Here is a 24949-nt window from a genome sequence, read left to right on the forward strand (position 1 = left end):
TTCTTGTCGTGTGGGAGTAGGTCTGCAAATGAGCAACAGTCAGGTGAGAATAGAACGTAGACAGCCTCTCACACACACAATACCACTGTGTTCCCAAGATTCATTTTAGTCATTGAACCCTGAAATTGTTTTAATTGTCTGCAAATTTCCCTGTACATTTTATAAGAAAAAGCATTGGGATCGTCAAAGGAAAAAAATCCTATCTGAGGTTTGTATGTGAGCATAGAAATGCAAACAGTAAAATGTTGTGTTTGTACTGGAAACATGTGTGCGTGTGTTTGTACAGTGAATGAATCAGGAGGTCTTTATTGTAAAAAAAAATCGACATTCCCTATTTGTATATGGCTCAGTCAGTACTCCTACTCCCATATATGAAATTACAGGGAATACAATGGAATAGTGGATAGCAGTAAGGTTAGTAGAATATCACCCTATCCTAATAGTCAAATAATATTTTTTTAATCATACCCTTATTGGGGGCTGAGCCCCCCTAAAATCAAAATCCTAGAATCGCCCCTGCTTTGATTATTGATAAACTAAGACCTAAACGTGCGGTGGTGATGACGTCAGTAAGCCGTTTTGAAGGTACTTTCGAAAGTAATTTAAAATAATATTCTTTACATCATTAACGCTGTTTTTACATTGGATGAATTTAAAATGGTTTTATAGGATTATGTGTTTAATTTATCGCTTTCTATTAATCTATAGGCCAATAGACAGCAAGCAGTTTCGGCCCAGATCCGGCCCACATCTGGCCCATATGGATTTCACACGGGCCAGATGTGGGCTGGATCTGGGCCGAAACTGCTTGCTTGTCTGGGCTCGCCTTTAGGCGGAACAGACAGTTTTCGCTAAACCTTTTGCCACGCCCCCTACCTTTCTTTCCACCAATGAGAAACCTTTCGACACGCCCACCTTTTGCCACGCCCATTGCGCCAGGCTGCAGTTACCCCTACTTGGACGCAGCAACAAAACATGCTTGAGATGAATGGGTTTTATAGCGCAGCGCCGCGCATATATTTGTGGCCACACGTAGATTTCCCGGCGCTGTTTCGCCTCTTCCGTGGCGGGGAATTCAAGCAGCGGATACTCATCTGTCAATCATTCGCTCTGAAGGAGAGGAGACGCGTTTTATGATCGGAGATTTCTTCACGAAATTGTTTTGTTTGAACAACATTCTCGAGGTCGGACATCCGGGACTTTTACTCCCATAATGCACTGCGCGCGCATAGCAACTGCGGCGAAGGGTAAAACAAACAAGCACTCACCATTAAGCAACACGAAGCGGAAGACAAATGAGCGCAGATATGTCGAGAAAACTGCCGAGAATCATGCCTAAAAAATTAGCAATGATTCGGCAAATCAAAGAATAACAAAATAATACCACTGCAGAGATGGCCACTCAATTTTCTGTTGCTATGTTATGACATTGCTATGCATAATGGTCGGCAGCTCTACACTGATAAGCAACAATGAAATGCACTAGTTGTGTGGGGAATAAGATACGTTTCTGCAGTTAGTCTATTTTTGCTTTTTTGAAAAAACCGTGTCCCTCACTGACACTGTACAAGCTGTGCCACTGACAGACTGAGCTCATTACAGCCATTGTGTAACACAGTGCTTTTGAATAAACATTTTTTTTTTCTAAATGAACAGTTAATGTAATCGATGCTTGATGGGTATTTAAACATGACTGCAAGTGTAGGACACATGGTGTATATGTTTGGATACTCGAGCCTGGGCCATGCCTTTGGGTTGTTCTCCCAGGACTCAGCTGGATGTCGATAGGGACAAGATTGTAACGTTAAACCTACAAGCGACAGCTTTCTGTGGTACCTGGTCAATGCAGGCGCAAGTAGACTTTCTATATATTGATAAGACATTCTGTAATAGAAGAAAGAAGATCTGTATTTGTATAGCTGCTAGCGCCTTTCACATACATGTAACGTTAGCTAACGTTAGTCACAAAGCGCTTTACATGAGTGTTTTATTACATTCACTTCACTTCTCACCACCGACATACATTCGCATACACAGATATCCTTCATCATTAATACAAAGTAGTCCGTTAGTATCCATAACTGACATAATCCACAACAAAACTTCTGTGAATAGATACCTTTTTGATTTTCCTCGGGCTTTGCCTTGATTGCCTTCGGTTTGTTTTACCCTTCAAACACGGCGGCGGCTTGTTGCTATGCAGGTCACATGATTTGTGACGTAACGCTGCCAAACTACCTCGGCTTCATTAACTATTACATAATTGGAGCCGATTCAAGATGGCGGCGAGACCAGACGCAATTTGAATAGACCTGGAACAACTGTTGAATATTGCTGCTCAAATTAACATTTAGAATTTAATTTTGCTGCTAAAAGTTTTTTTTTTTACTGGTTGCTCGACTGCAGTGTTATTGAATTTCCTTTTTTATGCCGGTTTTCGGAAAAATAGCGTCTTATTATTCGAGCTAGTCATTGCTAACTCTTCAGCTAGCATAACAGTGCAATGGAAGTGGTGACAAATAAGGAAAAACGAACTGCCCGAGAAATACACTCTTATGCATGCCAGGCCAGTGCTTTTGAGGAGTGTGTCTCATCTCCTAACACGCCTACAAAACCTCAAATGAAAAAGGTAAGAGGCAACGAAGAACAGCCATTGCTTCTGGAACTTCAGGATACCATCATCTCTGCCGTCATCGACAAGATAAACGAACGGGCGGATCAGACAGACAAGGCGGTGCATTACAATACAGTCCAGATAGATGGTCTGAAAAAGTCTTTGGACTTTTGTCATAAAGAAGTGGCAGATCTGAAAAAACAGAATAGCATCTTAAAAGCTTCATGCGAGACACTCCAGAGAAAAGTCAGTGAAATGGAAACTAAAGTAAATGAGAGTGATCGATACAGCCGACGACAGAACCTACGTTTGCACGGGATCCCAGAGAGAGAGGATGATAACTTGAAGTCTCGTGTGCAAGAGGTCTGCCGTGCAGTGCTTTCGGCTAGTGAGGTTGGAGCAGTGATGGAGGCAATCGACGTGGTACACAGAATTGGGAGACGCAAAGATGGCAATTCCAATCAGCAACCAAGACCAGTGATCATCCGGTTTGTGTCGAGAACAGCGAGAGACTTAATCTGGAGGGCATCTAAGAAGAGTGAGTTCCTGAGCAGCAAGAAGCTTCGTTTCAAAGAAGACCTGACCGCTGAAGACAGAGCCATTCGCGGCCGGCTCTGGCCAACTGTAGAAACGGCAAGAAAGAAAGGAGAGAAGGCTTATTTCGTGGGGACCAGAGCATTTGTGAATGGAAAAGAAATTAAAGACACCTGAAAAGGAAAGATCCTGTATGCTCTGTTGAAGTGCAACCATATCTTAAGGTAACCCCCCATGTGTAATAAGGGGCATTGAGGCAGCTAATGATTACATTATAGCAGTTATCTCACAGTTTTTGCAAAGAAGTTCATTAAAGTTCGTTAACGTTATTTGTTCTGAGTTTTTTTGTCTGTATCTGTGTTATCTGTAAATGCCAGAGGTGCTAGAGACCAATTGAAAAGGAAATGTTTATTTTTATTTTTTCAAAACAAAGGTGCTGATTTTTATTTTATACAGGAGACTCATGCGACTAAATCAGATATTTCTTTTTGGGAGAGTCAATGGGGGAAAAAAATATGGTTTTCATTTGGGAGTAACCGGTCAGCAGGGGTCGCTATTTTACAGGGAAACTTTAAAGAGCACATTATTAAACATTTAGCAGATTCAAATGGGAGATGGGTAATACTGGTTGTTGATGTAGATCATTCTCAATTCATTATTGTAAACATCTATGCGTGTAACAACAAAAAAGACAACAAGCTGTTATTTACAACAATAGAAAATAAAATTAACCAGCTGATTACAACTTTTCCTACTGCCAAAATTATATGGGGAGGTGATTTTAATACAGTTATGGATGGAAATCTGGATAGATGGCCTCCAAGAAACAGTTCTTCAGATGAGTTGGAGAATGTATGTCAAAGGATGAGTCTTGTTGATATCTGGAGACAAAAAAATCCCAACAAAAGCATATATACTTGGAGTAATAAAGATAGGTCACAGAAGTCCCGTATAGATTTCTGGATGATCTCTTCGGAGATCGATGACAAGATGGTTTCAGTTCATATAGAACCTACTGTTCTCACAGATCACCAAGCCATTTATATAAAGATAGATTTAATAATACTTAGTTACAAACCAAACAGAGATTATTGGAAATTAAACCAAATGCTATTACAAAATAAACAATTTAAGGATGATGCCGCCGTGATAATTGGAAAATATTGGAGAAAAGCTAGTCTTGATGACAACTTTGGAAGCTGCTGGGAGCTGATGAAATTTGAAGTTCGTAAGTTAGCTATAAAACTAGGGAAGAAAATAGCCAAAGACAAGAGAGAGGAAGAATCCAGAGTTATCACTAGAATAATAAAGCTATCAGAGAAAGTTAATTTAACTGGATGTGAATTTACAGAATTAACTTCTTTACAACTTAAATTGGACAAGATGTATGAAGACAAAGCTAAAGGGGCTTTTGTCAGATCTAGGAGGAAATGGCTTGAAAAAGGAGAAAAATGCACTAAATATTTCTTTAATCTAGAAAAAAGAAACTTTGAAGTATCATCCCTAAGTAAATTGAAAATCAATGATGTCGTCTGTGATGATAAGATCCAGATATCAAAATACATAACTGATTTTTATCAAAGATTGTACTCTTCTGATGTCGAAAATGCAAAAAATATGGATTTCTTCCTAAAAAGTAAACAAAATTATTTTGATGTCATTGACGATGGCTTTAAATTGGTTTGTGACAGAGAGATTTGTTTATCAGAAGTGCAAAAATGCATTGCCTCTCTAAAAGAAAATAAATCGCCAGGGAATGATGGGCTAATAAGTGAATTTTACAAGGTTTTTGACCAATTGTTAGCTCCTTTTTTAGTTAAAGTTTATATAGAAGCCATTGAGAAAGGGGAACTCCCACCAACTATGCGCCAAGGACTAATTAAACTGATACCCAAACCAAACAAAGATAAATTAAGTATTGAAAATTGGAGACCAATTAGTTTATTGAATAGTGATGCTAAAATATTTGCACTCATTTTTGCTAAAAGATTAAAATCAGGGTTAGATGATATAATTGATGAAGAACAATCAGGCTTTATGCCAGGCCGGAATATAGGTAATAATATACGTTTGATTTTGGATATGATTGATTACACTGAATACATAGTAGATGATAGTTTTGTCCTATTTGTCGATTTTTATAAAGCATTTGACACTGTTAGTCATCAATTTATGTTAAAAACGATCAAATGCTTTGGTTTTGGAGAACAGTTTTTAAAGGCTATCCAAACTCTATACAAAGGATGTAACAGCTCAGTTAAACTTGCTCATGGCACAACTCCTAGATTTGAGGTCGGTCGTGGAATACGACAAGGATGTCCCCTTAGTCCTTTTCTATTTCTCCTTGTTACACAAATCATGGCTAGACATATTAAAAATGCCCAGTTCCAAGGTATATTGACATTAGAATTTAAAATTTCACAGTTAGCGGATGACACAGCATTATTTCTCCGTAATAAGCACGAGGTTATCAAAGCAATTGATTCTATCACAAAATTCTCCGAAGTCTCGGGTTTAATAATGAATCTAAATAAATCTGCCTTGTTGTCACTAAAGGAATGTGTCTTATCAGTCATAAGTGGTATTCCTGTTAAAAATACAATAACATACTTGGGAGTTATCATTGATAAAAATGAAAAAAGGCGTTGTAATCTCAATTTTGACCCCATAGTAGAGAAAATAAGGAAAAGATTTAATATATGGTTGATGAGGGACTTGTCACTGAATGGTAGAGTTCTATTGTCTAAGGCAGAAGGGGTATCACGTGCCGTCTATCTATCTTCATCCATGGGAATGCCAGCTAGTGTATATAAAAAACTTGATAAGATCTTATTTAATTTCATTTGGAGGAATAGATCCCATTATTTACGTAAAGATATTTTATGTAATTTAAGGAAAGATGGTGGTCTTGAAGTGTTGACTTTTGAAACCTTAAGTAATTCCTTTTTGGTGAGATGGTTAAGTAATTTAATTAAGGAAGCAAAGAGCATTTGGAACACCTTTCCCAAACAGATTTTTGATTCACTGGGAGGATTAAACTTCTTGTTGAAATGTGACTTTAAAATTGAGAAGTTACCTGTGAAGTTGGCCAACTTTCACAAGCATGCCCTGTTAGCCTGGAAAATGGTCTACAAACACAATTTTTCTCCCACGAACTGTTATATTTGGAACAACAGGAATATTCAATATAAAAATAAATCTATATATTACCAAAGATGGGTAGATATGCTATCGTTTTTGATGCTGTGCCAAGAAATATCATTCAGATCTTAAAATATAACTCAACTGTTGTAAGTGGCAGTTATTTGACTACACAAGAAATTTTCCTTGGCGACATTGACATCACTACCAAAAAATGCCCAAACAAATACATTAGGAATCTAATGCACACTAAAACACTTCCTGCAGCAAGATCCTTTTGGGCTTCTCAGTTTGAAGAAATCATATGGGAAAGAATGTGGTTAATTGGGGACAAATTCCTCTTAAATAATAAAATAAAGGAGGTGTCTTATAAAATTGTACATAGAATATACCCAGCAAAGAAAACTTTAGAGAGATTTAAAATTGACATTGAATATTCCTGTACCTTTTGTGGTAATTTTGATGAAACAATTTGTCATCTGTTTTATGACTGTATATATAGTAAGATATTTTGGAGAGATGTTGAAAACTATATAAGACGTAAAACTGGACAAACTTTAACATTGAGGGGGAAAGATGTGTTTATTTACTTTGAAGATGGTGGAACAGATAAGGATTTTTCTTTTTTTGTCCAATTGTTTTTAGTCTTAGGAAAATTCCATATTCATAAGAAGAAATGGGCAGAGTCCAAACCAAATTTTGAACACCTTTTAGCAGAGCTAAAACAATATCACACCACTGTAAGAGGTCTTAAAAATAGAAAGGCTATTAAGACCGATCTTGTACTTTCGAAATATGTTTAATTTGATCCTTTTATGTAATTTGGTCTCGTGTTTTTTTTTTTTTTTTTTTTTTTTTAGTTTATTTTATTTTGTGTTTATTGTTTGTTTTGTATGCCTGTTTTAGTAGTGTATTTGTGTATCAACCTTGGCATAAACAGATGTTGTTGTATTGTATTGTTAATACTGAATAAAAAAATAAAAAAAATTAACTATTACATAATTGATTTTTTATTGCAAGAATTCTTAAGATTATACCTCAAGTATGTGTTTTTTGTTTGTTTGTTTGTTAGTTTTTTATTTACCTCAGAGATCAGCACCATACTCTCAACAAGCAGGTAAAGTGAATTCTGTCCTTCTTTAAAAAAAAAAAAAAACGTATAATTAATTACTTATTATATTATCATATAATCATATTTATGTGATTAATTATAGCAACTGTTTTGAATGTTATGCGATTTTCAAGACTTTAGTGCAAATATATATATATATATATATATATATATATATATATATATATATATATATATATATATATATATATATATATAAATATAATGAATTTTTCATCTGTAAGTCGCTTTGGATAAAAGCGTCTGCTAAATGAATAAATGTAAATGTAAAATACATTTGATATATTTAATTTGAAACTATGTTAAGATGATGCATGCTGTGTCAAGACCCATCCACCCGTCTCACTCCACCATAATATCACACCACACACTTTGACAGTGGAGGATCAAAGGAAAGAAGGGTTTCTTCCAGATGCAGGTAAATAAATAATTCATACAGGCACTTATGTGTGTAAACTGTCTGTCTCATATGTGCACAAAACACCAAGACACATATTTTAATGAAGTAATCCTGTTAATCTTCTGTAGAACACCACACCATTGGGCATAACTGCGTCCCTCGTTCAGCTCACACTGGACCCCTCAGAACGGCTGGTCTTCGTGTTGGACCATAGATGGACAGATCTGTTGAGAATTGCCCGTGAACATCTCTTGGCAACGCAACATAGGAGCAAGGATCTTCTTAAACAGGTCGAAGTCTTGTTTTTTTGTTTTTGTTTTTTTTTCTGTGTTTTCCACAACTTTAAATTGTATTATTATTAATATTATTGTAGCTGTTGTTGTTTAGTCAACAATTTTAAATTATTTAATTGATTTCCATTTGTTAAATAAAACATCAGAAGTATTGGCGTTGCTTACACTGTACTTTAGTGTGTTAATTAATTGTATTGCCTTTGTATGGTTATTTTATCTTGCTCAGTTTTGTAAACACTAAATGTTAGTAATGGCTATTATTAAACTCTGTAAATAATTATTTTATTTAAAATACTCTACCAGTCAAATGTTTTTCAGCAGTAAGATTTTTAATGTTTTTTGAGAAGTCTTCTGCTCACCAAGCCTGCCTTTATTTTATCCAAAGTACAGCCAAAACAGTAGCATTTTAAACATTCTTACTATTTTAAATCAGCTGCTTTCTATTACAATTCAATTCAATTCAAGTTTATTTGTATAGCGCTTTTTACAATACAAATCGTTACAAAGCAACTTTACAGAAAATTATTAGCTTTAACGAAACAAATTTAAAATGTAAAAAAAAAAAAAACAGCTTATATTTTACTGTTGAACCTCGATTTCAAAAATAATAAAGGATTTTGATGAGTGAATTTACAGCGCGGTGAATAATTTAGCAAGAAGCAATAATAGGTTAATAATAAAGAATTGACTGATTTTATATTTTTGTATATTAAGGAAGTTGAACAATACATCCTAATCCTGGAGAACATTATGATTAAAACATTAGACAATTCAATCCAAAATAGCTGCGTATGAGCAGATGATAGTTACATCTTTATTCTATTTCAGATACAAACATTTTGCTGTATTTCTAGCTGTTGCATATTCCCATTCATCTTTGTGTTGAATTATTATAACTCCCTATCAAATTAATTTGTCTCGCCCATAGGCTATATTTCAGTAGTGCACTTTGATTATTTCCCGCTTAAATTTTTTTCCTAAAATGTATATATTTTAACTTATTATTCCCTTTTAGTTTTAAATCATTTTGATTCACTCTGTATTATATTTCCTACATTTGAATATTATCACATGTTCAGCTGATTACATTACCCTACAATTAGCATGCATTTAGTCGCGTTCAAACTTTAATCTTAAAATCACCTCTTCTTTTCCTATATCTTCCAAAATTAACTATTTTTATAATAAAGTCTTCCTGTGCTACATCCCATTTCTTCTGCCACTCATTTTGAATATTTAATTTAATAATTGATTTAATTTCTCTTCTTCCTAATGGAACCTCAATCTCAATATTGTTGCCTTTTTTGCCAACAGATCTGGCATTTAATTTCCTGTAATCTCTGTGTGAGCCTGTATCCAACACAATTTGACATCTATTTTCATCTCATTTTTTTTCCACCAGGGGGAGGCCACCCCCCTCAATTCTAGCCCTGGGTTCACTTTTATTTTCCTGCTATAGGCAGCTAAATATTTGCTGAGCATCTGTGACACATCTGTGGTTCTCTTAAATCACTCTTGGATATTTCAGACCATGTGAACTTCACTCATGTGAACTAGATGAGGATGTTTGTTGAATGGAATCAAGGCTGAAAGCTTGAAACAAATTTAAAGTTCATATTCCAGCTTAGAGACCCCAGTGAGTCCATGTATAGAAATATAATGTAGATTTTCTTTAAAATAAGCTATTAAGGTTTCTGGAGATGTTTTGTGAAATGTTACATCTGAAAACCGCCAAAACTGGAACTGATGTAATGAAAGGGAGAGCGGTCCAAAGTGTGATGTGCTGGTTCTTAACACTAGGTGGTTCACTGTTTTCAAGTATCTTGTAGATTCAGAGAACAGAACATTATCAGAAAGTGTAGAAATTTGTGCACTTTCATGTCTTGAGTTCAAAACGTGGGGGGGTAACCGTTTTTTTTATTTTATTTTGGCTGATGCAAAGCTAAGCAAAGGCACATATTTCTCTTTTAACAAAGTAAAATCTCTTTATACACATATTTCAAATTTGAACAGCTCACTATAAACACTGAGCATTTGTGTTGATGAAATGAAAACCTTCATGTCCAGTTCTTAACGATGTAACAGGCTTTTGTGAGGAGTTTGGCAAATGACAGTATTTTATCTCTGATATAAGAACATTTACATAAAAAAAGATATCACTGAAGTTCAATTCAATTCAAGTTTATTTGTATAGCGCTTTTTACAATACAAATCGTTACAAAGCAACTTTACAGAAAATTATGTAAAGTTGCTTTGAAGTCCAACTTTACATAAAGTTGCTTTGAAGTCCATAATTCCTATCGAGAATGTTAACATATTTACATGGAGCATAAAATAATAGACAAATTCACAAGAGGACAGGAGTTCTTAAACGAACAGGCAAATCATCTCTATCACACAGTGATATTATATTTTATAAACACATAACAATCACACAATCCATTCATGAATGGAACTGAGAGAGACAGATGGGAAAACAAAATCCTCACATGAAGGAGACTAAGAGAGTAAGACTAAGATCTAAACAGCACACCAAGAAATCTCAATACACCGTTTCAGGCAGGATTAAAATTTGTGATCCTTTTTAGCATTTTTCAAACATGTATATTTCACAGGCTAATCTGCCTCATGAGTGATGTGTTTTTAGCATGATAAGGGATCAGATTAAACCCAGGTTAGCATTCTCATTTGAATATTTAAAGGTGTCAGTGTCATTGATTGGATGAACACACCATGTGATTTGTGTACTTAATGGATCTAGCATTGCACATCATCAAGTTTTTCCTTAGTGGATTTTTTTAAATTCATGATTTGAAATTTTCCCCCCTCTCAAACGCAGTAACGACTGTTAATACAGTACACTGTGATTCCATGATTATTCAAATGAATGAGAATATGAAGTACGTGATTGCTAACCAACTAACTGTAACAATCTAAAATCACATTGTTTCACACTACAAATATGTCGAGTCAGTGAGATGTCAAGAGCACAATAATGTAACCAGTACTGGCAACTATATTATGGAAAGTGCACTTGTGTCTTACAGTACGAGGCCTTGTCTGATTATTTGCAAGGAGTCAAATACATTTCCTTGTCATGATGGTCATCTTGGCGAGGTATTCATGTAAAAATTCATGTTAAAGAGGATAACTGACATGTTAAGGACATCAGTGGAAATAGCATTATGGTGCAGATCACAAGAAACAGAAATCATTCACTGTTCTTGGTCACAATAGCTGAATACTGAAATCCTCAAGCACTCACTGTTCTGCTGCTGCTAATGTGCTGCTTTGTTTCTTTATTGCTGGTTTCCTGCTTAACTGCCTTTTTCAAAGCAATGTTTATGTAACTGAAAATATACGTGGACTACTGTTTGAGTGAGCTTGATTCTTATTTCCTCATTTCCCATCATCTCTTCACTGGACCATTCAATGGAAGTATATAAAAAAAATAATGTTACACTGGTTTTTCAGTGGCAGTTTCAGTCTGTTTATGGGATGAGCCAATAGTAGCAGTTTCAGTCTGTTTAACGGTTGAGTATCTCATAGTATTCGTCTGTAAAAAAATAAAAAACAATAATAGAAGGTAAAATAAATGAACAGGACTGATGATTTAGTCACACACACAAAACTTATTTAAAGATTAGAACTGTGTTATTGAGGACTTTAGGTTTATATTACCTGATCATTATTTGGCTCCGCCCCCCTTCCTGTTTGAACAATAACGACAAACTCATTTACATATGAAGACAACTTTTGTGGAATTAGAATCAAAATACATATTTTCACATCTTGCACACTCAATGGCTCTATTATTTAATCTTGTTCAGTGATCTGTGTGTAATACTCACCTTTCTTTTGCTTAAGATACATTACACCAGCAGCTGCAGTCACGATCAGAATAACTAGAGCAGCACATATTCCTGCTACAGCAGCTAGAGACGAACCTGAACCTGTAATGATAAAGAGAGACAGTCGTATCAGTTTAACTTGAGGTTTCTGTCTGATATTTACACCTTTCTGCTTTGTTCATCAGTTGTGTGGTATGTATTTAATTGACAAATGGTGGTTTCTGAGGTACAGGAACTAAAACAACACAAACAACAGGAAATATCAATACTTACAGGAAACTTTCTGCATTTAATACATTGTGCAGGTTAATACAACCTTCTACAGACACAATGATATTTTTTTTCCATTTTCTCACAGTTTTTTTTTAAAACCCCTGAAGTTCTTAAAGCTGAAAAATTCCAAAGGAAACAATATAATTTACATGTAGCACATCAGTTATCTCTCTCTCTACGTGTGAGACAAACAACATCAAGTTGTGCACCTTCACACTAGAGTTTACGGTACGTCAAATACAGGTGCGTTGCACATCCATTCAGATGAACTGAAAAACAGCACAGAACACTTGGCGAAGAGTGAAACTCTGAAGTGCTCAGTCAGAGTTTGTTCGGCGAGTGAAAATATATCTGAGCTAAACTTATACTTAGCCTGAAAATCTGAGAATTTATTAGCTATTGACTAAAATTAGACTTCATTTAGTCGCCCAGAGTGAAGATTTAGTCACATATGCGAGTGATTTACTTGCAATGTAGAGGGTTGTAATAAAAACTATTGAAATGTTACTCAAACCAGTTCTCAATGAAAGGCAGTTGATTTAATTTGCACTGAATGACACTCACCAGTGACAGTAAGACTGAAACTCCTGCTCCTCCTAATACTGAAGCTGCTGATGTCGATGATGATCTGTAGTTGATAAAGTCCAGAGTCTGTGTTTCTGGTGTTTGTGATGGTCAGAGATCCAGTCTGATGATCCAGCTTCAGTCTGTCTCTGAATCTCTCATCAGCATCCTCACACTGAACATCTGTGCAGCTCTTACTGGGTTCTTCACTGATTTCAGCGATGCGGACGTCATTAAAAAGAAACGTGAACGAACAATTTGTGTTGTTCATGACACCAGGATCTAAAGTGACAGATTCTCCCTTCACTGTCTTTATTTCTTCTCGATCAGCGGCAGGAGCATCTGAAACACAAACCAACAGATGATGCATTTTGCAGAGAACAACAAACTACACATGAAAGAGTGTGGTAATAATTACGGTAAAAATAAGTACGGTAAACTTAATTCACACAGAAGATCACTTTATAAGATGAAAAGAGATTTATTTAACTGACGAAAAGAACTGCCTTTTTCAGTTTCGGTCAAATATTGTGCTGTAAACACAAATAACAGTTTTAAGTTGCCAGTGTTGACAAGTGACCACTGATAATCCATGGCTAGTTGCACATCAAGTGGTTCTTTTCCTCTACATTTTACATTAAAACTGTGCAATGCACACCTAACGGTTGATATCCCTCACATAAATCATTCACAGTTTTTGTTACTCAGGTGTTAAGTGTAAACACAACTGATTTGAAACGTATATTGCCTGCTTTTAAATGTTAAATGACTCACCATGAACAGAAACACTGAAGATATTTTCAGTGTAGCGGCTGTTGATATCTAGTGTATAGAGTCCAGAGTCTGTGGTGTTGATGTTTGTGATGGTCAGAGATCCAGTCACATGATCCAGCTTCAGTCTGTCTCTGAATCTCTCTTTACACTCAGCATCTGCACAGATCTTACTGTGTTCTCCAGTGATCCAAGCGATACGTTCATTATTAAAATACCACTTTATTCTGTCTTTTAGATTTGTTTTAATGCCAGTGTGTAGAGTGACTGAATCTCCCTCCATCACTGACACTTTCTCTGAATCAACACCAGATAAACCTGAAGAAGAAACGAGAAAATAATTATAAATCATGTCTGGGACAAAGTTATACAACAGGACAGTGTTGTTAAAATGTTTATCTACAGATCATAAAGATGGAGAGAAATGTGTCTGGATTTATAATGAAACACATACAAACAAACAGCAGAAGAACATCACTGAATCACATCCACTCTTCAGATAAACAGACTTTTTCGGCGACTATTGATGATATCATTCATTTAAAGAGATTGGAAAAGAACCTTATGTTATTTATAACTCTATTACGACTCAATACCATTTCATTTATTAATTCAAAATAAGACAAAATACAGTTTGTCAGTCCAAGTATTAAAGAGATCAGCCTCTTATATTTTGCACGCATTTAGCAGACCTCACCCGTTCAAATAAAAAATAAAGACTATTTCTGAGATATACTGAATTAGATTTTAATGTTTTTTTTCAGATATATTTATGTATTACTATCAATCTGTGTGGAAGAACATTAAAATCAAATTTAGAGAGCCACGATCGAGGCTGTATTCATGTATGAGAAACCCTGTCAAAACCTTTGGTTGGGACTATTTTTCCCAAATCAACATTTGTAATAAAGTAAAATAAAAGATTACTCAAAACTGTGCAGACTACATACTTAGCATTCAAAGCAGATGTTTTAGTGCATTTCCTGCAAATATGGGTAAAACAATAACCTTATAAGGGTTTCAATTAAATATGTGCAGTTTCACATTAGTGCAAAATGTCACATGACAATAGTTCTTTATTTCCTGTTTGCACCATGAGAAGATGAAGACTGCATCACAGCTCCAAAACAAAAGTCTAGTAAAGTATGTTAACAAAGATATGACAAACATCTTAAATCTACATTATCTTTAAGGTGTCTAGTATTAACAGGGCCGGAGTGACATTCATTTTCAGCACTGGAGTTTCATGCCTTAGTCTGGCCCACAGTTATTTTGATTTTTTTTGTACTGGTCTTTCAGTGCTGCCTTTGCACTTTTTGTTATACTTTTTTTCCTATTATCTTTTGCTCACATATCTCCAACGATGACTTGTTGCTTTTTTTAAGCAAGGTGCTGCTTTCAGGGAAGTCGCAAGCCAATTAACAATTGTGATTCCTTATCTTATTCTTTAAGAAAATAATGTTTATTCTTGTATTATTGTTCTTTCTTTAAGAAAATAATGGACAGAATAAGGCACATTCCTAATATTTCTACTATATACCATAATGTAGGCCAAAGTCTGCCTGCAGTTAAAAAGTAATCAGAAATTAGGGCTGGGCGATATATCGAACGATATGATCATGCGCATCTAATCAGTAAAGCTGCTTCCGTGATCACCGCTAAAATCTCCATCACCTGCTTATAATTGGAGTGGCATTTAATAGACAGAGCCGTAGATCGCTGACAAGCCACGCCATATCGCGTTCATTATCGCAGATGAATCGCCTTCGATAATGAACGCGATATGGCGTGGCTTGTCAGCGATCTACGGCTCTGTCTATCAGAGGTGGGACTTTCAAGTCACAAGAAAGTCTTCAAGTCATATTCAAGTCCTCAAAGGGTTAAAGCTAAAGAGATAATTAAGTGACTAATTAAATGATGATTGTGCATTAGTGATGAACACCTGCTGTTAAGCAAACCCTGACCACAATTATGGTGGCATAGTGTTTTTTTTTTCAGTTGAAGGCTGTGGCTAAATTCAGTTGTAGTTCTTGTGTTTCTCTTTACTTCAGTGATGTTGATTGTTAAAAGCAGAAGTTCATCACTAATGTAAAATCATCATTTAATTAGTCACTTAATTATCTCTTTAGCTTTAACCCTTTGAGGACTTGAATACGACTTAAAGACTTGCTTGTGACTTGAAAGTCCCACCTCTGCTGTCTATTAAATGCCACTCCAATTATGTGATGGCGATTTTAGCGGTGATCACGGAAGCAGCTTTACTGATTAGATGCGCATGATCATATCGTTCGATATATCGCCCAGCCCTATCAGAAATAAAAATAATTGTTTTCCTTAACCTATTTATGTACAACTATTCTAAAAAGAAATTTAATGTCACACAACAAATGTCATCAGCCTGAGTAAATTGTACCATCATAGAATTGTGACATAACACGTGTAATTAACTATCATTTTACATTATTGACACACTGTTAACTGCACTAGGTGCAGTTAGCGCGAGTCTCGCCCAAAACCAAACCGGCCCCGCGGCCCAAAAACTTCCCGGTGCTCCCAAATAGCCAATCCGAGCCTGGTGGTATATCACAAATAGTGACCGGTGGGATAACCTAGTTTTACAAGGCGACGCCACAAGAAAAGGCTGTTTGTCGCCACACACAGAAATGGCGAATACAACACCAATGCGTCAAAATTCAAACATATCTCACCTTGCAACAGCAAAACACACGTGAGAAAAACACCTAACATCCTTTTCCACCACGTTTTCGAAAATAAATCTAGATTGCGAAATGTACTTTTCTGTTCCTAGACAGAAGTGAAAGTGAACGCCCATTTGCAAAAACCGTGAAAAACATCAAAACAAAAACGCTTGTGTAATTTTTGCAAGCGATGTGATGTTCGACGCCAAGCCACTGAGACGTGTGTAACAAAAAAAAACAACGACAAAAAGGAAACTTGCGCTGTTTTTCCTTCGCCTCATCCTACTGAAAACTAATGTCCGCCATTGCAGTCATGTTCTTCGTTTTTCTCGTCTGTCGGGTTTAATGGCGGTTGGCAACTCATCTCTAAGGAGCATTACCGCCACCTTCTGGACTGGAGAGTGGGTATTAAAATGACATCCAAGGAGAGAAGAAAGAAGAAGAAAAAAACCTAAGAAATGTCCTTCCTTTTAAATTCTTTCACTTAACCCAGTGTTTTTCAAAGCCAAAATTAATAAATTGTGTTTTCTCCCAGATGTTTTCACTAATAAATGCTCAAGTGTCATGTTTTGTTCATCCATCTGAGCCTTTAATTCTGCCCTATCTTCTTTATATTTTTTGCAGTCTAGCAGTATTTTCTTCACTGTCTCTTGCTCATTATAATAAGTGCATAATCCAGTGGCATGTTTTCCTATTCTGTGCAATGTTGGATTTAAACCAGTATGACCCATTCTAAGACGTGAGACTAACATCCTCCCTAGGGCTTCTGCCCTTCCTCATGCTTGTGACTACTTTATTTGTATGCTGTATAGATGACGTCCTGTATCCGCTGTGTTCCAATATTCTTGCCATATATTAAATGTTGAATGTTAATATATTAAATTGAATATTGCTTTATGATGGTTTTGACCTCTGCTCTACTTATTGGTACTTGTACATCTACTGTTTCATGCTTTATAGAATTTTTTACTAGCATATACACAACTTCATTTCCTTCCACCCCCACATGGGCAGGAACCCAAAGGAAGGAGACAACCATTCCCGTATTATGAAGTGTGAGAAGCAAGTGGCGCTCTCGTAGTTTGAATGCTTAATAATGCTAATAAACTGTCTGAGGCTATAATAACACCTTGACTCTGATGATTTTTTTTCCACCCAGTCTAATGCCAGTAAAACTGCTACCGACTCCACAGTGTAAACTGACAGATAATCTGTAGTCCTCTTTTTGACTACTACTTCATACCAAAGAAATAAAAAATGCTGCATCAGTACGGCCTGTTTCCGGCTGCTTTGATCCATCCTTAAAAATGAATAATTCCTCCTGATACTGCTCTACATAGCTGCGTATGAGCGGATGATAGTTACATCTTTATTCTTTTATTTCAGATACAAATATTTTGCTGTATTTCTAGCTGTTGCATGTTCAGCTCCCATGCCAGAAATCCAGCTTGTGTGTTCCCATCTGTCCTTGTGTTTAATTATTATAACTCCCTATCAAATTTATTTGTCTAGCCCATAGGCTATATTTCATAAGTGAACTTTGATTATTTCCCACTCCCATTTATTTTCCTAAAATATATATTTATATAATACTGGACTATATATAGGGTTTAAATTTTTTTTAAATGTCTTCTGCCCATTGTAATGCAACCATTATTGCAACTAATATCTGATTTGCGTAATATTAACACACTGTATTAACAGAACATTGATTTTTACCAAGGGGGTTACTTGTAACTTTTTTCAACCAGGGGGATGCCATTTTTTTCCTGCTATAGGCTGCTAAATATTTTCTGAGCATCTGTGACACATCTGTGGTTCTCTTAAATCACTCTTGGATATTTCAGACCATGTGAACTTCACTTATGTAAACTAGATGAGGATGTTTGTTGAATGGAATCAAGGCTGAAAGCTTGGAACAAACTTAAAAGTTCATATTCCAGGTTAGAGACCCCAGTGAGTCCATGTATAGAAATAGCGGTCCATAGTGTGATGTATGCTAGTTCTAAACACTAGGTCAGACCCCGAAGCCGCCGCCAGGCGCCGCCATTTGCGCCATTTAGAATTTCAGCCGCCACCAGCCAATAATTTCCTAAGCCAAATTGAGCCGCCATCTGATAAAGTTTGGCTGAGCCGGCTAGAATTATTTGCATCATATAATAATTCTATCACATAGAGACATACACACACACGAAATATATAAACAATACACAAGATCTATTTTCCCACTGGTTTCATAACAGCACCGTCTTGTGCTCGTTGCTATGATACACAGACTCACAGTGAATTGACGACCAATTAAAATTGCTCGTTTTCCGTACAGAAGAAGTGATGCATTTTTTTTCTCGCACTGAGGTGAAATGGCGGAAAGAAACAAGCAAGGTAATTATGATCTCACTTCTCACTTACTTTCCTAATTCCTACTTACTTTTTTTTTTTTTTTTTACTTAGGCCTAGCCAGACTTTTGTTAAATCTTCAGGGCACGGTTGCACAAACACCTGAATCAAAGATTGATGTTATGAACCAAATATTCTGGAACGGAGAGATTTATAGCACTGAACGTGATATTACTGCAGTAACAAACCACCGTTTCCACATTGCTAATTCACGACGCATGCTTCAGTGTACATTGAAGTGAAATGTGCAAAACTTTGTCCAAAATAATACTGATAACAGTGTGTGTTTATATTAATATTGTATTATATTACATTTAGGTCTTTATTTGACTACACTTCGTCTGTTTGCGTCTGTAGATTTCTCATAAATTCAACAAATGTTTGCGTTCTTAATCAACATACACTGAAAACCCTAATAAGTTGACTGAACTAAATTGATTGAGTAAACTCGTTACCTCAATTTAATTGAGTAATGGAGTCTCCCAAAACTTACATATTTAAGTTTATTTAACTTGACGCTTTTGTAGACTCTACCTAAATCACTCAGAGGTTTAAATGTTGATACTTGATTCATTTGAAGTCACCATTGTGGTGGAAAGTGTTTGGTTTATTTGGGATCTTGGTCCAGTTGCTGCTGGGTTGGTGTATTTTAAAACGCTGTTTTTGTAGTGAAAAAAGACAAATTTAAATGAGCTCAGGTGTTATCAGATGTTTTTTGTTGATGAGAAAGTCATCACATAATACGTATTTGAGATCATAAAATAAGTTTTGTTTGATATTTTTAACAGGCACCAAGAGCAAAATACTTATTTTGAAGATGGACAAAATGAATGCATTTGAAATATTTTGAGTAAAAGGATCAAGTACTCACACACACAGGCTTCTAGATTTAGCATATGCATCACAACAACGGCGACAAACAAAAGAGCTCCATAGCACAAACTCGTCCTTATTTTACAGCCTTTTTTGTTCTGATTGTCACCATTGATGTGATGCATATTCACAATCTTGATGTCTGTTTGTGACGATGTGATCAGTTTTCAAAAAGTAAGTACATTATTTTATCTACTAGGTTTCTATCCATAAAAGTGAATCCACAGTTGCAGCAATACATTTTATTTTAACTTGTCACCATTACAAGCAAGATGTGCATGTCTGATCTCAACTCTCATTGCCACAATAACAGTGTTTTACAACACACAAGTTACAGCAGCAAGAGACAAGCTAACACCAATAAAGGGCAGATGACACCTGAGCTCATTTAAGTTTGTCTTTCTTCGCCACAAAAACAGTGTTTTTAAATACACTGTTACAACAGCAAGAGACAAGCTAACACAAGAAGTAACTGGACCAAGATCCCAACTAAACCAAACACTTTCCACCACAATGGTGACTTCAAATGTATAAAGTATCAACATTTAAACCTCTGTTAATTCTCAATAACAGCTTCTCTAGATGTCTGACAGAAATAAAGTCACAGAAAACCTTGTAAGGAGGATCTGTGAACGTCTATATCGGACGTACAGAAGACATAAAAAACATTTAAAAAAAGACATCATAAAACATTCTGCCTCCTCAGTGGACGTCTTTTCAACGTCTGCAAAGACATAAAAAGATGTCCACTGGACGTAACTTTGCCCAATGGATTAGGTTGATGTTAAAATACGCAAACATAGTAATTTTTTGTTAAGTTTACTCAAAAAAGCGCTAGCGATAAGTTGCCTTATTTTTTTAAGTTGACACAACTTTTTTTTTTACAGTGCAGTATAGGGTTTACTGTATTTTCATAAATATTGTGACATTTTGTCAAAAGGTCAAAGTTTAAATATGCTGTTATTTGTTTTACTTCAGTGTGCAAAAAGTGTGCGGTCAAAAATAAGCACATAATTTTCAGTTAAATTTACATGTTGAGTTAACTTAAATATATAAGTACACTTGAAATTAATACCAAGTTAAGTGAACATAATCGTTTAAGTACATTAAATAAGCACCAAGTTTGGTGAACTGAGTGATTTAAGTACAATCTACAAAACCGTCAAGTTAAATAAACTTAAATATGTAAGTTTTGGGAAACTCCATTACTCAATTAAATTGAGGCAACGAGTTTACTCAATAAATTTAGTTTAGTCAACTTATTAGGGTTTTCTACAAAAGCGTCAAGTTAAATAAACTTAAATATGTAAGTTTTGGGAGACTCCATTACTCAATTAAATTGAGGTAACGAGTTTACTCAATAAATTTAGTTCAGTCAACTTATTAGGGTTTTCTACAAAAGCGTCAAGTTAAATAAACTTAAATATGTAAGTTTTGGGAGACTCCATTACTCAATTAAATTGAGGCAACGAGTTTACTCAATTTAGTTCAGTCAACTTATTAGGGTTTCCAGTGTATTGGTTTAACGAGTTAAGCAGTAACGTTAACTGCCATGTTCTTTCTCTCAAAGGAAAAACGATTGGGCCACTTCATCAAATACTATAAGTTGTCGTTTCAATAATCATACCATATCAAAATCACGTACCACAAGGATAACATATTTCACTAGTAGAAATCATGCAAAACAAGTTTATATCTACATAACTTTACTCACCTAACATAATACACTAAAAAAAACGTCCTCTTGAAATGTAGTTCAGCAAACCGAACAGACCAAAAGGACAAATTTTGTAATCCACCAATCAGTGCTTTTGTTCTCTTGTTGCTAGGCAGAATTCCTCCCATGGCCAATCACATTAAAGGAAGAACAGAGTGACGTTGAGTTTATCCAAAGGATTACTCATGATTTTGAGCTCACAACACTTGAAATCTTAAGTTTATGCATTTTGAAGGTAAATTAGTTAAATTAACTCATATTTTTAAGTGGCAGGGCCAAAACGCAAAATTTTAAGTAATGTTTAGTCAACATTACTTGATTTTTTAAGTCAAGACAACATTAGGGTTTACAGTGTACTTCTCCGCGATATCTGCCGTCACCCTGTCATCACATGCACCGTTTAGCTCTTCTGTACAATCCTGTTGGATCCAAATATTGTAATTTCCTTTTTATCACCAACCAATCGTGAAAGTAAAATGACTGAATGCGCGATCTCATTGTCTGATGATAAATCTTTGAAGCCCGTTTTCTCAAAATGACCTTTCTCTCATACTCCAAGTCCGAAATCTCCACTTCAGTAGTACCTAGTTATATTATGAAGACATTTACAGAGGGATTTGTAAATATATTATTTCTAGCCTGATATATAACATTTTATTCCAAAAAACATGTCGAAAATCATTTTTTTAAGGCTATTGACACAGTATATTCTGATTTACAGGATAACAAAAGTAGATATCCATAAATCCCTCTGTAATTTTTTACCATCAATTGTAGGCTATTTGAAAATGTTTAGTAGCATACAGACTACAAAATAAATATTTGCATACGTTGTGAAAGTAAAATCTGTTTTTTTCTTTATTACATTGTATTGCATTTTGTAGAAATATAGTGCAAGCCATGAATTGCTTGGAAAGATTGAGATTTAGTTAATCAGTATAACATAGACATCTGTAGACACGAAGTGGCAGCTTCAGCCATTTGCAGCTATGAAAAATTTGGCGGCTGCAGCAGCCATTTAGGTTTTGGCTGAGCCGGCTAGCCAGCAAATAACTTCATCAGCCAGCCATTATTCTCAAAACAAATGGCTTCGGGCTGTACACTAGGTGGTTTCCTGTTTTCAAGTATCCTGTGGATTCAGAGAACAGAACAGTATCAGAATAAGAAACACAATCGGAGTGAAAAGTTATTGTGTGTCGTGTCTTCATTAATATCTTTGGACTCTTAAACTAGTAAACCTAAACAGCTAACAAGAGTTACCAAAAGATATCAAACATAGAAACAATGGATCACAAAGTCATTTCTGATGCTGAAAACATTTTAAAGGTTTATTTACGCTTATGATGGACCACAGATAATAATTATGAGCCTGCTCCAGGCCAGCAGACACATGTATGTTTAGGACAGAGATCATTTATTATCTGAAAGCACAGTTTGAATTTGACAGTTATGTGACGTTACCAAACGTTCTGGGACTGTACTCCCAGGGGCACGGAAATAAAAATCCCATATGTGGGACCATACCCCTCAAAGGGTTAAATGGATCAGATAGTATATTTGGGACAACTTGCCTGTATGCTGTCAAATATACCAATGGCATCAAAAAATGGGACTTACAGGTAGTCGAGACCTAAATAAAGGCAACTTTTAATTGAATTGAATTTTTTTTTATATTTAAATGTTTTTAATATTCAAATGTATTTATACTATTAATACTGTATGTATTTGTCTGCTGGCCTGGAGAGGTCCATGCTCCTGTCTGAAGTGGATGTAGTCTGTCTGTGGCACATATGTGTTCAGACAGTAAGACTCAAAGCCTGGGAGCAGAGTCAGACGCGTCACAGTTAGTGTGGAGGTCACATTCTCCACTGACTTTCTTCAGCTGTGACCACGGCCTCACATTTCCCACACATAATGAAACAAAAACATGCAACACTCCTGCTATAGGCCTTGAAGAAAGACCTGAATCTAGTATTTAGAAGATAAAGTCAGATGGTTATTAATGCAATTGTATGACTCTAAAGTTACTAATTCTATAAAATGATCAATGTTATATAGCTATAACATAAAAACAGTAAACAGTGGAATGAAAGGGTTGAAGCCCACTGAGTTTTTTTTTTTTTTTTTTTTGCTTAGTGGGTGGAAAATTCACACCATCCTTTACTTACAACAAATGAGAGTTACCCAACAACAACTCTCATTATACAGCTATTATTTAACAATAAAATGTGGGTGGGGAAAAATATTGTATTATATTGTAATATAATTGACTACTGTGTGCACACAAAGGGAACTGTTATACCTTTATTAAGCGAACCACATACAGTATATACAAGATTTGAAAAAAAAAAAAAACATCTTCAAATTCTAAATCCTAAGTCATTCTTACGATCATTCTGTAGCTATTGTTTCTCTAAAAGTTAATCATGTAATTGTTAGATTAAAAGGTCTTAAAATGCTCATAATTGCAGGACAGGAAGAGACTCTTCACCTACAAACTAAACGCAGATGCAGTGAATAAACTCTCTCATCTACAAGATGTTTGTCCAACAACAAGCCAACCGCAGCAGTTTTCAGTTTGACTCAGAAGCTGAACCTCTGTAAAGCTGGTACTGTTTTAACATTGGTTCCACACGCAGCAATCAAAAATCTCATAAATATATACAACAATTTTATAATTACAAGTTAGGCTCATTTTTTTTCTATGAAATATAGTTAATCTAATACTCAACATTATTCTTCTACTTTTAGACATTTAACAGTCTGAGAACTATCTTTTAAAAATACGTGTACGTTTAACTGATAAAAAAATAAATTAATTTCATGCATTAAATACAGTTAAAATGAAATTAAAAACAGTCTTAATAAGGGCCAGAAGAACTATAACATTATACAATATGCAAATCCAGCATAAGAACTAGGAGGGTCAAACTCAGTCGTGGGTGGCTTCACTTATACTGTAGCTTGAGGGTTTTAGTGAATAGTTTTATTTGATCAGACACTGAACAACTGAAATGTCTCACATGTTTGTTTTGTTCTGTTTCTGCTGGCAGAGTACGATTGGTAAGTTATAAAATCATTTCCATTGTTTAATTGCTTTTCATTTCAGAATAATTAAGCTGCTTCAGTTCAAAATTGATTTTTTTCTTTTGCTGCTCTCTGCATCAGATGAGTAATTTTTGTGAGCTTTACTAACTTAGAACAATTTCCGCAGGTCATAAAAGTAATTTTAAAACATTTCTTCAGTGAATGTAAGTGTGCTCTGCATGGAGGCTCAGAAAGCATGAACTTTAAATACTGCTTTTAAATAATGGGCTTTTTTTATATTTAATCCTTGTCTCCTTTTCATCCTGAAGATATCATGTTTTTGTTTTTAGTAAATTATGCAATTTTACACACTGAGTTAGCTCCAGATAATTTTAAAACAAAGTAAAGACCAAATGATTGGTTCACATGACATTTTAATTTGTCTCTCTGCTGCTGTTGTGATGTTCCTTCAGTTCACATGTCAATAGCAGCTGTTTTCAGGCTTTATAAAACAAACTTAATCTGTAATAAAACCTCTTCATGTTCATCAGGTTTGTTTGGAGAGTCAGTGTCAGTGATGGAAGGAGATTCTGTCACTCTAAAAACTGATGTTACTGAACAATATAAACATGAAGACATAATCTGGTATTTTGGACCAAAAAT

The 24949-nt window shown here is 35.3% G+C and overlaps 3 protein-coding genes across 10 annotated transcripts in view; 1 reads left to right on the forward strand and 2 right to left on the reverse strand.

Moving 5' to 3' along the window:
* The window catches only part of LOC132160285 (uncharacterized), a 108066-nt gene extending 91487 nt beyond the window's left edge, over nucleotides 1-16579 (reverse strand). For 3 of the 8 annotated variants that reach the window (XM_059570035.1, XM_059570036.1, XM_059570038.1), the window contains exons 1-4: nucleotides 16282-16579; nucleotides 13577-13891; nucleotides 12803-13144; nucleotides 11966-12067 (exon numbers count right to left, since the gene is read on the reverse strand). In XM_059570035.1, coding sequence (XP_059426018.1) covers nucleotides 11966-12067; nucleotides 12803-13144; nucleotides 13577-13891; nucleotides 16282-16321 — 799 coding nt within the window. In that variant the 5' untranslated portion in view covers nucleotides 16322-16579. Of the gene's footprint in view, nucleotides 1-10402; nucleotides 11671-11795; nucleotides 11825-11965; nucleotides 12068-12802; nucleotides 13145-13576; nucleotides 13892-16281 lie in introns of those variants that run through there. The other 5 variants (XR_009437960.1, XM_059570039.1, XM_059570034.1 and 2 more) reach the window with 5 other exon arrangements.
* Nucleotides 1-24949, reverse strand: part of LOC132160265 (carcinoembryonic antigen-related cell adhesion molecule 3-like) — a 387492-nt gene that overhangs the window by 346000 nt on the left and 16543 nt on the right. The gene's annotated exons all lie outside the window — the stretch shown is intronic.
* The window catches only part of LOC132159255 (SLAM family member 5-like), a 151750-nt gene that overhangs the window by 124814 nt on the left and 1987 nt on the right, over nucleotides 1-24949 (forward strand). The gene's annotated exons all lie outside the window — the stretch shown is intronic.

Source organism: Carassius carassius, chromosome 16 (assembly GCF_963082965.1).
Source record: "Carassius carassius chromosome 16, fCarCar2.1, whole genome shotgun sequence".
In the NCBI taxonomy this organism is placed as follows: Eukaryota; Metazoa; Chordata; class Actinopteri; order Cypriniformes; family Cyprinidae; genus Carassius; species Carassius carassius.